The sequence below is a fragment of the Macaca fascicularis genome, chromosome 18 (assembly GCF_037993035.2).
Source record: "Macaca fascicularis isolate 582-1 chromosome 18, T2T-MFA8v1.1".
Classification (NCBI taxonomy): domain Eukaryota; kingdom Metazoa; phylum Chordata; class Mammalia; order Primates; family Cercopithecidae; genus Macaca; species Macaca fascicularis.
This window is the reverse complement of record NC_088392.1, coordinates 23617355-23633574: the sequence shown is the minus strand read 5'-3', so window position 1 is coordinate 23633574 and position 16220 is coordinate 23617355. Positions and strand designations below refer to the sequence as shown.

The 16220-nt window shown below is 42.3% G+C and overlaps 1 protein-coding gene across 1 annotated transcript; it reads left to right on the top strand.

Moving 5' to 3' along the window:
• Positions 1-3696: 3696 nt before the first annotated feature.
• ST8SIA3 (ST8 alpha-N-acetyl-neuraminide alpha-2,8-sialyltransferase 3) lies at positions 3697-16013 on the top strand. The gene is made up of 4 exons (XM_045378329.3): positions 3697-4112; positions 5496-5618; positions 8014-8571; positions 11091-16013. Exons 1-4 carry the CDS (start codon positions 3934-3936, stop codon positions 11371-11373), a joined length of 1143 nt encoding a protein of 380 aa, XP_045234264.1. The 5' UTR covers positions 3697-3933; the 3' UTR covers positions 11374-16013.
• The last annotated feature ends 207 nt before the right edge of the window (positions 16014-16220 follow it).

Below are 16220 nucleotides of genomic sequence, written 5' to 3'. Positions count from 1 at the left end.
GCTGTGCAGAAGTTCTTTAGTTTAACTAGATCCCATTTGTTAATTTTGGCTTTTGTTGCCGTTGCTTTTGGTGTTTTAGACATGAAGTCCTTGCCCATGCCTATGTCCTGAATGGTATTGCCTAGGTTTTCTTCTAGGGTTTTTATGGTTTTAGGTCTAACATTTAAGTCTCTAATCCATCTTGAATTAATTTTTGTATAAGGAGTAAGTAAGGGATCCAGTTTCAGCTTTCTACTTATGGCTAGTCAGTTTTCCCAGCAGCATTTATTAAATACAGAATCCTTTCCCCATTTCTTGTTTTTGCCAGGTTTATCAAAGATCAGATGGTTGTAGATGTGTGGTATTATTTCTGAGGGCTCTGTTCTGTTCCATTGGTCTATATCTCTGTTTTGGTACCAGTACCATGCTGTTTTGTTTACTATAGCCTTGTAGTATAGTTTGAAGTCAGGTAGCGTGATGCCTCCAGCTTTGTTCTTTTGACTTAGGATTGTCTTGGCAATGCGGGCTCTTTTATGGTTCCATATGAACTTTAAAGTAGTTTTTTCCAATTCTGTGAAGAAAGTCATTGGTAGCTTAATGGGGATGGCATTGAATCTATAAATTACCTTAGGCAGTAGGACCATTTTCATGATTGTTATGCTGTTTTAAAAAGGGAACTGAAGAGTTTCTTGATCTTTGCTATTCTCTCCAAGAAAATATCTCACCCAAGTATGTCCTTTCCTATGCACTCTGTAGCAGGACATATACAGCGTCAGAGAAAAAGACACTAAAAACGTACCCAAGCTGTTAGCTCATATTTATTAACTGCTTAATATAGGCCAGGGTGCAAGGCCTTTATATGCTTTGTTTAATCTTCCCCCAAACCCTGGGAGACTTTTATCCCAGTTATGCAGATGAGGAGACTGAAATACAGAGAAGTTGTAACTTACCCAAGGTCACCTGGCTATGTATGCCAGAGTAAACATTTATTTTAATTGATACATAATAATCATACATATATAGGTACATAGTGATATTTTGATACATACAATGTATAGTGATCCCATCAGGGTAATTCGCATATTTGTCATCTCAAACTTGTATCATTTCTTTGTTTTGGGGCATTCAATATCTTCTCTTCTAGGTATATGAAAATATATAATACATTATTGTAACTATAGTCATCCTATAGTGCCATAGAACACTAGAACTTATTCCTTCTATCCAGCTGTAATTTTGTATCCTTTAACAAATCTTTTATCCTCTCTTCCCCCTACACTTCCCAGCCTCTAGTATTCTCTGTTCTACTTTTTACTTCTTTGAGATCAGCGTTTTTAGCTTCTGTGTATGAGTGAGAACATGCGGTGTTTAACTTTCTGTTCCTGGCTTATTTTACTTAACATAATGTCCTCCAGGCTCATTCACGTTGCCGAGAATGACAGAATTTCATTCTTACTTATGGCTGAATGGGATTCCATTATGTATATATACCACATTTTCTGTATCCATTCATCTGCTGTTGAATACTTGGGTTGATCCATATCTTGGCTATTGTGAACAGTGTGGCAATAAACACGGTGGTAGATAACTCTTTGAAATACTGATTTCTGTTCCTTTGCATAAATGCCCAGTAATGGGACTACTGGATCTTATGATAGTTCAATTTGTAGTTTTCTCAGGTACGTCTGTACTGTTCTCCATAGTGGCTATACTAGTATGCATTCCCACCAACAGTGTATAAGAGTTCCCTTTTCTCTGCATCCTTGCCAACATATGTTATTTTTTGTGTTTTTGATAATACCCAGAGTATGCTTTTGAAGTCAGGTCTTTCTGACTCCAGAGTCTGAAGGTGTAACACTACCCCGGGTTGCCTCTCCATAGCATGTTCCCTGATTTCTTGTTCAAGAAGATTTTTTCTAATAGGTGTCATTCCTAGATGGCTCTCTTAAGATCTTACTCCCTTTTGGCATTTTACACCTTACTTATACAATCATTTAAAAAAAAATAGCAATTCAAAAAAATACAATTCAAGTGTTCATCATATCCAGGCGTGCAAGCCTTTTCTAAATTTTTTTAAATAATAAAAAAGTCCCACGGAGGGAAGGAGACTATTTGTGTCCTTCTGACACACACTTTTAGATTTTGGTCAAAAAGTCTAGTGGGTGCAAAGTGACCCCCTTTGTCATTAGAAACAAATAGGAGCATTCTGTGTGCTACTGTCCACAACCACACAGATATGTTTCCCAAGGGAGCTCATCAGGTCTTCAAACATTTAGCAAGCATAACGTGTGTGAGAGACAGTATTGGAGAAGGAAGACAAGCCTTGCTCTGCAGAAGCTTACAATCCAGGAGCTCACCCCTTCAAGGAATTTACAGACCCCAGACAGATAATAACATTAGGTCCATGAAAGCCCACAGGGCAAGAAGTTCAGGAGAGAAAGAAGTCATAACCACCTTGGAAAAATCTCAACTTGTTTTATCAGAACTCAAAGGCCAATTTCTCACCCCTAGCTCTCTTCATTAGCGCTTATTGACCAGTATTAGGGAGTACTAAGCCAAGAGTAAAGCTAGGGTGGCAGAGGCCATAAGCTAATTGCAAAGGACAGAGTTAAAAGAAACATGCGAGTTTCCCCTGAGCACCTAATTGCATGACTGAAAATGGATTAATTTGTATTTCTAATGGATATTAAAACAAGAAACATGTGAATATACTAAAACAAATTTAAGGTCAAGCAACGCAAAGTGTTAGTGCGTTTTCCTTCCACTCTCAGAGGCAGCCTCTCTTATTTGGTTCTTGGGCTCCTTCATAAAAAGATCTGCGTTTTTTAATGGCTTCAGCTTCTGGAAGGCTCAGGCCACTTAGTCCATCAGGAGGCCAGGCCCGAGGGATGGGTCTGAAGAGTGGGCAATGGAAAGTTAAACCAGGGCTGACTTCACCAGGCCGTCAAGTCAGGGGCAAGCACATTGTCCTTCCACTGGAAGACGGAAAGGGGAGAGGAAGGCAGGCCCTCCCTACTCACAGGTCACCTGGCAACTTTGCTAGGCACTACCCAACCTTTAGGGATAAGTGAAGTATGTCGTGGGCATAAAAGGCGGACAGGGGAGTCATTCTGGCAAATTCCAAGAAGGTTTTAAGGGCTCCCGAGGCAGGCAGGCCCAGTTGCTGTTTGGAACTTCCTTTGGGGTGGAGGGTCGGGGGGCAGAGGGCCAGGGCCCCCGCATGAGGGGACATGCTTTTAAACAGCTGCCTTCCAAAAACCATTCTCCCTGCTTCTCTGAGAAGCACCCAGCTGTTGTTTATACTCTAGGACAGCAAATCCGGTTATTTGTCTCCCTATTCCGTGATATTATAAAGTAATGAATGGTCCATTAAACTAAGTTTGGGATCTCGTCTCCCTATAGCCACCTCGCCGGCACCCTCAGCCGGGGAGGCCGTAGGCGCGGGCTGCAGCCTGTCAGCCTCATTCCCCCTCCCTCCACCACCTCCCCCTACTCCCTCCCTCTCCTGCACCCCCTCCCCCCGGTTATTTGGGAGATTAGAGTTCATTAATTAAATCCTGTGCTTAGATCGAACTGTAACATTATTCCAATCACATTTATCTTGCAGGCGGCGGCAGAGATGGCAGCCTCGCTGGAAACGCGCGGGGGAGCCTGAGCCGGCTGCCGGGGACGCACGGCGCTGCGCGCTCCTTCGCCACGCCGCCGCGCAGCCCCTCCATCTTCCTGCTCGGCGCCCGGCCCCGCGCGCCCCTGCCTAGGGGGTCCCGCTGCTCTCTGGGGCTCCTGCCGGCTCCAACCCCCGGCCCCTGTCGCCACCCCGCCCCCCGCCGGGTCCCCCTCCTCCGCCACGCGCGCGCGCGCACACACACACACACACGCGCGCGCGCGCCAGCGAGCTGCTGGCCGCTCAATGGACCGATTTCCCCGGTTTCCCTGAACCCAGCCCAGCCCGGGATGAGAAATTGCAAAATGGCCCGGGTCGCCAGTGTGCTGGGGCTGGTCATGCTCAGCGTCGCCCTGCTGATTTTATCGCTCATCAGCTACGTGTCCCTGAAAAAGGAGAACATCTTCACCACTCCCAAGTACGCCAGCCCGGGGGCGCCCCGAATGTACATGTTCCACGCGGGATTCCGGTGAGTGCGGGCCTCTGTGTTAGCGCCCTCGGGAATTTGGTTGCTGGGGTGTTTGGGGAAGGGGAGACGTGGGGGAGGGGTGTTTTGGTTTCTCCGAGACTCTTTGGGCCAGATAACTGCGCGGTCTTTCCACTCCTCTCTCTAATTCTCCCTTCCCCCTCCCTGGTTTTTTTTTTTTTTTTTTTTTACCCCAAAGCCCCTAGAAGCCGTTGTCCAAATCGATGTGATTGCATTTCTCGTATTCTTTCTCAGCATCCCTTCCCTCATTTCAGAAATGGGGGCTGGGGGAGGCTTTCAGGAGGGTGAGGGTGGAGGGAAAGACGATGTGTGTGTTCGGGAGGGGGTGGCGAGCGGAGATGGACTGGCGTGAGGGGAGCGCCCTCCCCGCGCCCTGTCCTCAGACTCCGCGGGCCGGGCCCGGGGCGGTGCGGGCGGTTTAATGGCGCAGGCGCCGGACTCCCCTCGCGCCCTCCTCCTCTCCTCCCCCAGCCCTATCAAAGGACACGCGGGTTTATTCTCAGGAAGCCCCTGGGGCGTTCTCCCTCGACCCTTTCCCTCGCTGCCACCGCCCCCACCCCCTTTCCGGGATTCCTGCATCCCCCGCCCCCTGCGGGAAGCCAGCCTCGGAAGGGCCGCCCACCCTCGCCAGGTCGGAGTCACCGCCAGGCGCTGGGCCGAACTGAGAAGGCGCCAGGCGCAGCTTGACGCAGCTCTGCGAGAGCCCCCGCCCCTACCTGTGACCCCGGGAACTCCCCCAGCGGGGCATCCTGACGGGCAGGTGACAACTACAAAGTGCCACCTGTGGTCGAAGCTGGGACCGAGGCGAGGAACCCAGAGAAGCCCCGCTTGGACCGAGGAGCGGAGTTGGCCGGCGGCCCCCCGGGACCCCCAGCCAAGTTATAGGAAGTGAAATCGGACGTGGGCTCGGGAAGGAAGAGGTTAAGGCAGGAACCACCCCCAGCCTTTCCTTGGGTGTCCGGTTTCCTCTGCCCTTTCTCCAAAAATCAATTCTCTGGGGCTGCAAGGGCGTAGCGGGTCAGGCTGGCGGGGCGGCCGCTGTCCGCGGTGCTGATTCCGTGGTCCTCGCAGCGCCGCGGGCTCCAGCCCTGCGCCCGGCGTGCGCCCTGCTCTCCGCATGACGGCCATTTTATGGTCTCTCCGGCACCCGGAGGGATGGACAATGCAGATGGGGTTCCCTAGTTTTCTTTCTTTCTCTCGGGTGTGTGTGGGAGCAGAGGGCGGACCAAATGAGAGGGGCTCCGGGGCGGAACGGAGCCCGCGCGCGTGCCAGCCGCCGCCGCCCCGGCCGCTGGACTTTAATGGCTACCTTGGCTTCCCTGAGCTGAGGCCAGCACGTTTGTCTGTGCTCATGCTCCTCTCCAGGTCACAATTTGCGCTGAAGTTTCTAGACCCGTCATTTGTGCCCATTACGAATTCTCTCACCCAGGAACTCCAAGAGAAACCTTCTAAGTGGACATTTAATCGGACAGCGTTTTTACTTCAAAGGTAGGATAGGAGGAAAAGATCCAAAAGGTGCTTTTAAGAATTCTAGAGCTCGAAACAAAACAAAACAAAAACAAGCAAACAAAAACATCTAAAACAACAAACATCTATACCCCCCACCCTCACCACCAGGTGTATCTGCATTGTTTTCTTGGCATGACTGCCCAAAACAATGATCAGGAACCTTCTCCTGAGTATGTAGTGTCCTGTCACAAAAAGGACACATCAGGACCAATTTGAATAGAAAAAAAAAAAGGGTATTTCACTTTGGCTTGATTGAGCACCATGATTTACAGGTAACAAGTCTGGCAAGTACTGCCAAAGCCATCTATTTTTCAAAAACAGACAAAAGGTTAGTTGCAAAAAGACCACCCAATGCATTTTCATTCCGTCCCTGAAAAAAACTTGAAAAATAGAATAAAATGGTATTGTTTCATTGAAACACACAGAAAATGCCATAATCTGTCTCCATCACATTACTTGTGAAAATGCTGGCCCAAATGTATGTAGGTATTTAACTATGGTTTTGTTTTGGTTTTGCCTGTTTTCTTTACAGCTTTACTTATTGTAAAGCTAACTAACTTAATTCATACTAATTGTAGCAGTTTCATTTTATACACGTAAGATGGTTTTGGGGTTTTGTTTTTTTAGGTGGAAGGAAGAAGGATGAGATTTGTTAAAATGTATTTATTCTACTCAGTGATTCTGGTCTACTCTTAGCAAACCACAATAACTCATTACTCCTTCCTTCACGGTGGGATTATTATACTGCTAAATGGGATGTGAGCCATCTAGTGTATTCATTAGAAGTGTGAATACTTATTTTACGAACCACGCTATTTAGGGAGTTGTGTTTTGGTCGTAGCATTTCTAGTATTGCTTGTTTTCTCTCTTTTACAAGTTTAATCTACGGGCAGAATTAAAACAAATTCAGTGGATATTCATGGTCTCATGAAAATACTGTTTAGATGAAAAGTCAACATACAGTCATATGATTAAGATTAACATTTTAAAAATACTTATGTTTAATTACAAATTAGTTCATGAAAATTGATCAATTCTAAAACTCTGGAAGTGGTTTTTTTTTTAATAATTGGGAGGGTTTTAATTCAATGTTAATTTTATGGACAACTCGGAAAATTTTTATGGGTAGAACACATTCTAGCTTTCCCCAGAACATGTTTCTAACTCAATAAAAAATATTCTTCCCACACTAGGCCATGTGACCCAAATGACCAGTCAGAAGAATATTTCTTTCTCAAAACTTCCCTCATTTTAATTAATTAGATAATCTTTAATTAAATTTTTTCCAGTAGCATTTAAAATCTGCCTTACTTTTTTAACAACTTGTAAGAATGGTACTGGTAACTTGGGAAATTTCAAAGATTTCAGTTGCTGTTGCCTCTGTTTTGAAGAATAAAGTCATTTTTAAAATAAAATTCCAAGCAATGTGATGATATGCAAAGCATTTCATTTCATTCCTGCTACATTTTAGGCAAAAGTTATAAGAAATTCAATGGGATTACTTAACATTGGAGAATCTAGCAGCAAGTAGCATGTTACTGGTCTCTCTTGAATATTTTAAATAGCTAAAACTTTAAGAAGAGATACTTAATTTTACTTAAAGCTCAATATGAAAGCAACCTGAAATTAGTTCTAAGTATCAATCTTGCCTTGTTTATGTAGTGAATTGTTAGAATATGGACGTATTTTCAGGATTTATAATAGCCTTGTCTTCTAAGGATTAGATTTCTTCAACTAAATTGTGTTTCTATATAATCAAGTAGAAAAAACCCCCCGTTTCATTATTCAGAGGACCTTAATGAGTATCATCTCATTTGTATTAAATATTCAGCTACACCCACTGCTATTACCATCTTCTTTTTCAATAATATATAGTGCTGTCCTGACTCATATCTATTTGGCTCTTATTTGGACACCAGTGATATTTGATACTCTTTGAGCACTGCAGTCCAGTAGCAAACAAGTAGACCCTACTTACAAACTCTGTGTTACTAATGTTTGTGCATTAATGTGAGCTATTTCAGGCCTGTGTAAATTGTCTCCCTGTATTTTCTGACATAATTTGCCCTATACCTCCCTGCTGATCAAATAAGATACACTCTTCATGTAGAGCAGAAAACCAAGGTATGGCAGCTAAAACTGTAAGTTACATTTACAAGCCTCAAAGAATACACCCAGAAACTGACTGAAAGATTAGAATATGCATAGATTGTGAAGCAGTCCTCCCTTCAAGGACCACAATTATGTATGTATAATCTTTTTTGGATTCAATGAGCCTAATATTCCCTCTGAATGAAATGTCAGCATAAGACGTAAGATGAAAAATCAATTCTTCTGAATGGAATGCTTTTCATGAATTTTTTTTTTATTTTAGGCAAGAAATTCTTCAGCATGTCGATGTAATAAAAAATTTTTCTTTGACCAAGAATAGTGTTCGGATTGGACAACTGATGCACTATGATTATTCCAGCCATAAATATGTTTTCTCTATTAGCAATAACTTCCGGTCACTGCTTCCAGATGTGTCACCCATTATGAACAAGCATTATAATATTTGTGCTGTGGTTGGAAATAGTGGGATCCTGACAGGGAGCCAGTGTGGACAAGAAATAGATAAATCAGATTTTGTTTTCCGTTGCAATTTCGCCCCTACGGAGGCTTTCCAAAGAGATGTTGGAAGAAAAACCAACCTTACCACCTTCAACCCCAGCATCCTGGAAAAATATTACAACAATCTCTTGACTATTCAGGACCGTAACAACTTTTTCCTCAGTTTAAAAAAGCTTGATGGGGCCATTCTTTGGATCCCTGCATTTTTCTTCCACACTTCAGCAACTGTGACCAGGACATTAGTTGACTTTTTTGTTGAACACAGAGGTCAATTAAAAGTCCAACTGGCTTGGCCGGGAAATATAATGCAACATGTCAACAGGTGTGTATATTTTATTGCATTTTACTCATATTCCACCAGATGGCAAATCAATGTTGTAATCTCTTGGGGGTGGGAGCCATCCAATTCATTAGTTGTTGTGGTGAGTTTAGTAGTAGTTAGAAGAAACTGATACCTTTTGTAATGAGTGAATGAATTAATCATTCTAGCTAAGAAGTTCCATCTACCCACAGCTGGTAACCAAGTGTCAGATGGAAGGATTGGTGCTTCATCAGTTTCCTGTCTCTTCTCTGTCTTCTCCCTTAGTAGGGCTATGGAGCAGTCATGGAAATCACCACAAATCAAGAATTTTCTCTAAATAGATAACTATATTCCAAGAATGCCAATGGCTAAATTAGAGACAAATCAAGTGTTTTTTTTTTTTTTTTAGAAACAATGAAGTTGATTTAAATTTGTGTGTTTTGTAGATGTCCAAGGTTAGCAAAACACCTAGATAAATCATAAATTGCACAGTCTGCCTTTATAATCTGATATTTTAGGACAAAAACATGATAAAAGTATTCTATAAGCATATTGTTACCTCTTGGAATTTGATAGACAGATCAGTCAGAAATGCAATATTTTCATCTAGTCTGGTGATTTTCAATTCTGGTTGTATATATAATCACTTGAGAGCTTTAAAAATACTATTGTCTAGGCTCTGCCTCAAGAGATCCTAATGTAATTTATCTGGTGGGCAGGGAGGTGGAGACCAGGTACTTGGTATTTTTTAACAACTCCCCTGATGATTCCAATATGCAGTCAGAATTGAGAACCACTAGTCCAGGGCATTTTATAAAACAAGATTAATTGTAGAGTTTTTTTTCTTTTAACTCATCTGGAGAAAATTATCTCAACTTCAGTTTCCCCTATGTAAGTAGCCTCAGTGTCCTAACATAGCCCTAGATATTACTATAAGTTGGGGTGGGTTCTGGGACACCTGGTAAACAGAGAATTCTGAAGATCTTTGTTCCACAATAGATTTTCCCCATCTTGTAGCCTCCTAAGATGTAAGATCTGTTTAGTTGACCTCTCATAGGAGGAGGAATTACAGCCTAATAAACTGGTTTGTATCTCAGTGGTAGAGTGATGCCATAATTTATGGTCCAAACTGGAACTTTTTCTTTGAGAGAAAGAGGGTGCTATTAATAATTGCAACACAGATAACTGAAAAACTAGGACTGTCCTAGTTCCCCAGGATATATGGTCACCTTTTTAAGTGGTAATGTAGCCCAACTCCTAAGTTTAAAGATGAATCAATTAAGGTGCAAGGAGCAGAAGTTATTTATCCAAAGTCACTGCCCTAAATGAGCAAGCCTAGAGTTAGAAGTCAGGTCTCCTGCCGACCTGTCCCATGGTCTTTTGATCTCCTCATTTTGCTCCCCTTTTGTTCAGTTTAAGTTTGACTACACCGAAAGGGTTGTCAGAGTCATTCTAGCTCCTTAGACAGGAATATGAAAACCAAGATTGAACTTTTAAATTTCATCTGAAAGGGGAAAGGTTCACCTTTGAAATCTTCAAATAGTGAATAAGAAACTACATGTGCTTAGAAACTTCCAGAAACTATCCTGTGTGGCTGCCTGCCACAAAAGTGGAGTTAATCATAATGTTTCACAGCCACTCAGGCCTCAAAAAAATACATAGGTTCAATGAAAACTGGAAGGAAATACAGTCCGCAGAAATCTGACTAATGAACAGTTTCATTCTGCCTGCATCTCCAATGATACACACACCACAGAGAAGCCTCAAATATTTGGTGGTGTCAGCAGGAAGGTTTCTGAGTATTAATATTATTTAAATGTGGAAGGACTAATAACTATAACTTATTATTTACATTTAATGTATCTTACACACTTTCTGAATTTAAAAAATGTAGCATGCCAGATTGTGGCATGCTGAAGGTGGGCTTGGGAATCCCTAGTTAGAAGACAAAGAAGCAAGGAATACAATTTTTTACAAGAGAGAAGAAAAATAAGCCTCCACAGTCTTTCTAAACCCCGAATGAAGGGTTTATTTCTAGGTTTGAGAAAGGAAGGGACAGAGGAGTTTCCCTTAGATTAAACGACCTCCTTTACCCTAACCAAGAGCCCTTTATGTAAAAAAAGCACAGTCATTCTTTTTGGTGGCCTTCTGTTGTGTCACCGCTGAGTCAGAGCCACACCACTCTTTAGAAAAACCCAGGGGCAGCTTCAAAGGCCAGCTTCAAAGGTGTGCAAACAGTATGATCCCAGGAAATCCCACGCTCAGAAAGGCCCAACACTTAGCTTAATATTTTGCTCTTGCACTTGAAATTTTCAATACTTTTTGAACCAAGAGTCCAAATTTTTATTTCTTGCTGGATCTCACAAATTATGTAGCCAGTTGTTCCCAGAGGTTGTTTTTGGTTGCCCAAAAGATCATTTCAAAGCAAGCACTATTTAAGTTACATTAACAAATCCACTACCCAGCCCAGTCAGATTGACCTTGCTGATTGAAACCTTCATCGCCGACCTTTGAATCCACATGTACTTATTGTTCCACAGGTACTGGAAAAACAAACATTTGTCACCTAAACGGCTGAGCACAGGTATTCTTATGTATACCCTTGCATCAGCAATATGTGAAGAGATCCACTTGTATGGATTTTGGCCTTTTGGATTTGACCCCAACACAAGGGAAGATCTTCCATACCATTACTATGACAAAAAAGGAACCAAATTTACCACCAAGTGGCAGGAGTCCCACCAGCTGCCTGCTGAGTTTCAGCTGCTGTACCGAATGCATGGGGAAGGGCTCACCAAGCTGACTCTGTCACACTGTGCCTAAGAACTCCGAACGGAAAGTGCCAAATGGCTGTTTAAAAAGTGCCCCAAATCAAATTGAATAGTCTTCAGAATAGAACCCTAGAGAATGTCTTATAAGGATTGTCTGCCATTTAAAAGGAAAGATGTCTTTTCTCTTTTGCACTGCTCTTTTAAGAGTTTTAGCAGATTTAGCAGGACAGATGCACTGAAGCCACATGGTTTAGACTTGATTGATAAAGGGAATGCTGCATTTGGAACTATGCTGCTAACGAAATGGTTTGAAGTATTTTCATGTTTGGATTTTAATAATAAACTGCCTCTCATTTTCATGAGGACTAGAGCTATAGTTTCTGCAGCTCTGCTCAGATAGTCCTCATAATCAGAGGCCTCAGGCCAACTGGGGCAGGATCTGTTTTGCTGGTGGGATCAGACTCTGAAAAATGGAAATGTAAAAAACTGGTTTGCATATCTCATCTTCTATCTATTTCCTTATCTCTGTCTCTGTCACCATCTCACTCCCTTTCTCTGCAACTAATCCCTGCCCTACCACCTTGCAGTTTAATAGTTTGCTAGGAATCCTATTGAATTCGCTTTGCTTGTATGTGTTGCATTTGTACTTGATGTGTTTAAGGTTCTGGGTAACTTTGATGCTTCATGTCAAAATGAGCAATCACGATGGACCCCCTTGTGATTCCTTTTTTAAAAAAAAAAAAATGTCTCCGATGCAGTCCTCACCAGTCCATTCAGTCATTCTACAGCAGGATGGTTGGTCCCTCTGTGGTGAGTGGGATATAAGGCAGTGCATCTTTCATGATCACACAGAAAGCCTATGTTGTGGGTAGCATTGTGTCTCTTGACATAGGCATTGTTATGGCAAATAATAGCACTGTGGCCACATCTGTAAGGCCATTCCAGCCTAAGTTTAGTGCCTCCCATAATCCCAACCCATGCACTGGGCTGGGTGTGCTCTCAGAATATAGAGGCAATGAATTAGCTTAAGACCCTGGGACACATAAAGGAAAAGGAAGAAGAATATTTAGAAGTTGTTATGGAATTCTGTGTATCCCAAAGTGTGGTAACCGTGTTACCCATTCCAGCTGGGTTAAAGTGGAGGAGGAGCTTGGCCAGACCAGGCTCCCAGGTGACTAGTGCTGAGGTGTGATCATTTTCCATATCATTCTGTGCACCACCACCAATGCAGAACCATTTGTTCTCTTTGAGAACACTGTAGCACTGGATATTCCCTCTTTCCACTGAAGTCAGATCTATACAACTACAAATTAAGCACTTCAAAAGAAAAAGCCATTGTGCAGTGGCAAGAGTTGGAATCCAAGATTATGTAGACCTGCGATGAAGGAAGTAGCTGGCCATTGTCATTTTCTTTATTTCAGCCTTATGAGTAGAAATCAAATCATTCCCATCCCTGGCTTTTTACTGAGCATCACTTTATTCTTCCAGTTCAGCCCAAAGTCTGGCCAAGTTGATGTTAAATTTTAATAAGAGTTTTTATCTTCTTTCCAAATGCCAGTCAAGCATATTTGTTATGCATTTGAGCGAGGTAGCTCATTCTTTTCCTGAAATCTCATCCAGATTGCTTGCAATACGACAAATAACTCTAAAAAATGTGCTGTAGTTCAGTGATCAGCTCATTGCCCCTCTTTAGGAAGGTATGATCATGCCTAAAATTAAACCAAATATGGTAAGGAAAGACACTATCCTTATGCTCATGTTCTGCCTGGTCCTAAACCTGCCTTATTATTCTTTTCAGAAAGCAATCTAATTAAAGCAGCTTGCATAGATCCAGATACTAACTAATGAAAGGAACACCAAGTTCAAATGTGTTACCAATTGTGACACACGTTACAATATATTTATTAGAGGAGACATTAAAAACATTTTTTAATTCAGTGGTATAATTTGATGGGTATCACAACCACACTGTTTGTTCCCTGTCCCTTTGAAGAGGACTGTACTAACGTCCTCACACTGTGCTCTGTTGGGATCACTGAGAGATTGACAACTGACAGAAGTGTTTAGTTGGCTGTTCCTGAGCACTTAGTTCATTTGGTTATAGCTAAGTGATATTAATGCCAATATTACATGGGCCAGATTCTGACTCTGGAGTTTTAATCCCAATGTGCCCGTTAGTTTTCACTAAATATAAATGCGTAGACACTATAAACCAAGAAGGTTAAAAGAGGAAAAGACCAGAATCTCTAAAAAACAGTTTATTGTTCTGTAGTAGACAATTTAAATTTTATCTCATCATAATTCCCAGGATTTTTATTTAAGTTCAGGGAGATTTTTAAAATCTCATTGCACTCTTGGCTCCATCTTAACCTTAGAGTGGGAGGACTTTCCCGTCCCCCACCACCGTGTTATCTATCATTTTAATGAAAACTCAAAATAGTGAGGAAATGAACTTCTCTTCAGAACCTGCGGGGTTTAGAGATCAGGCTCATCTCTGCTTATAAGGAGGACTTCCTGGAGATGATCCCAGTAGATCACCCTTCTCTTTTGAAGAACAGCAGCTTCTAGCTGATCATGCAAAATCTCTGTTTTTAAAGACTGTTTCAAAGATTAAATCTATACAACCACTTTTATGACCAAAAAAGTTGGTGTGTCCCAAGTGTCCTAATTAGAAAGGCAGCTGGCTTTCCTGCAGCTCCCAGGCTTGTGTAGTCAAGTGCAGTGAACTGGGCAGTAATCAGCTCAGGACCATTGGCTGTTTCCTCCTCATTCAGCTACAGACACATGCCCTGGCTTTTGCATTGACCTTGCTTTGTTGGTTCTAGACTAATTATATCCTTTTGTCAGAGCCTTTCCCTTTTTTAGGCTACTCACAACAGAGTCCACCTTCAGCTATTGGAATACATTTTACGATAAAGCCCCCAAGTCTTTCTACCCATAACACCGACACAGAAAACCAATTAAGTTGCAGAGGGCGGAAATAATCACAAACTTTTGGCAACCTGCTTAATGCTAGACCCTCTGTTTTCATCAGTTATTCTGAGTGTCATGTGCAGACGCAGATCCAAGGGAGACAGGGTTAAATGGTGGTGTAGAGAATTCCTCCCACACCCCAAAAAATCTTTCCAATATTTGATTATTAAACTGTCTATCATTCTTCCACCTTGTGTCTGTGTCTTAAGTGTCTGTGACTATTGTAAAAGTGCTGTATGGTTAGTAGTGTGTGCCTGGCAGTGCTGACTATGACTGCTGTGCCATCTTGTCTGTGACCTTGATGTCAGGAACCTGGCCATGGGGCTACCAGCAAGGATGTGCAAAGGAAGAACCGCTGCCCCTGCCCTCAGCCTCCTTATGCCCAAGCCACTATTTATCCATGAATGTGAATGCCAAGAGAAACCTAATTTGGTTGGGAAGCCAAGGAATGGGAGAACATTTCTTCTGATTTGAGTCAAGGCACTAATTATTAGACACTCTCAGACAGCAAAGCGGTATTGACCTGAGGTCAAAGGAAGCAGGGACAACACTGTAGAATGCTAGGACACTGGAAATTAAGAGGCCTTCAGCTTTGCCAGTCTTGATTCTTGACTTTACAAATGAGAAAATTGAGAAACAGAGAGGCTAGGTGATTTGCCCCAGATGACATAGTCAGTTAGTGGAGAAATTATGATTCCTCCTCTAGTACTTCTTGGCCTTACCAGCATCAAATGAAGCTGGGCTCACAGGGAAAGTGAGTTTTGGTCTGGGATCTGCAGGGCACATAAAATAAGTTAGAATGGCTATAAAAGAGGAAAAAAGGTTCTCCCCTCCCTCCCAAAAATTACTTCCCAACACAGAACAATAAAGGAAATGCTTATGTGGGTATGCAACTGTCCACCAGTTATTACCTACCTTCTCCCTGAGATGAAAGAAAACACCCTTGGTAAATCATGATTTGATAAATAACAATTCAGTTACTGGTGGTTCATGCTTGACAGCTGGAATCTTACCCAATAAGCTATTCATCTTAATAAAACCTTGTTTAGTAATGTATATGCATAATTTAGAAGTTGAAGGCTGAAAATTGTTGTGTACTTCTCCATATATATATAACTTTCATCGGGGTCCCTTGAGTTAAGAAATGCCTTCTATTTTATAGGTAATCTCAACAGCAGACTTTGAAATATTGTGTTTGGTTCAATATGCTAAGAAGATAGACAAATAATAATAATTTTGTGAGTCTTCATGTGCAGAATGACAAACTGAGCAATTTTCTGTATAATTCTGGATTCTTAAAACCTTTTTTCCCATAATTGTTTGAATGCACTAGGCACAAGTTTCTGCTTAAGCCTCTACTTCCCCCGGAATGTGTAGAACTGTCATTTTGCTTGCAAAGGGGCTATGTGTTTGTGGCTGGCAGCCCAGATGGAGCACCCTGGGTGTTGGGGATTGAGAGCACCTTGGCCAGCTGATTGACCTGTCTGGACTCTGTGGCCCAATTAATCAAGGCCACAGATCAGTTGGTACTAAGCATCAAAATGACTCATTATGCCCCTCTCCGATCGCTTTGCCACATAGATACATTTGAAATGGGAAACATTTTAGAATGTCATTATTGTATTATATATTGTCGTGTTATGCAGTATTTCTGAAAATTTATTTTTATTGTGATGACTTATGATTGAAGACGTGTATGAATAGATGTTCCTCAGTGAAGCCTATTCTCTTGTTGTTGATGACAGTGGCATCAGAGTGAAGAGCTGTTGCTGAGTAACTGACTTCAGTTTAAGGTTACCCTGGGGTTCTGGGGTTAGGACCCGGATTATGCAGCTGATTCCCCAGCAAACACAGCTGTATGAAATAAGCAACTCTTCAAAATACAATTCTTGCCACTCACTCTGGACCTTTGATTCATAATGTCCT

What these genes read in the sequence shown, in the direction of transcription:
- ST8SIA3 (XM_045378329.3), top strand. Translation starts at nt 3,934, where the DNA reads ATGAGAAATTGCAAAATGGCCCGGGTCGCCAGTGTGCTGGGGCTGGTC. An exon ending in ATGTTCCACGCGGGATTCCG is followed by an intron (nt 4,113 to 5,495) that starts GTGAGTGCGGGC and finishes GCTCCTCTCCAG; the next exon opens with GTCACAATTTGCGCTGAAGT. An exon ending in ACAGCGTTTTTACTTCAAAG is followed by an intron (nt 5,619 to 8,013) that starts GTAGGATAGGAG and finishes TTTTTATTTTAG; the next exon opens with GCAAGAAATTCTTCAGCATG.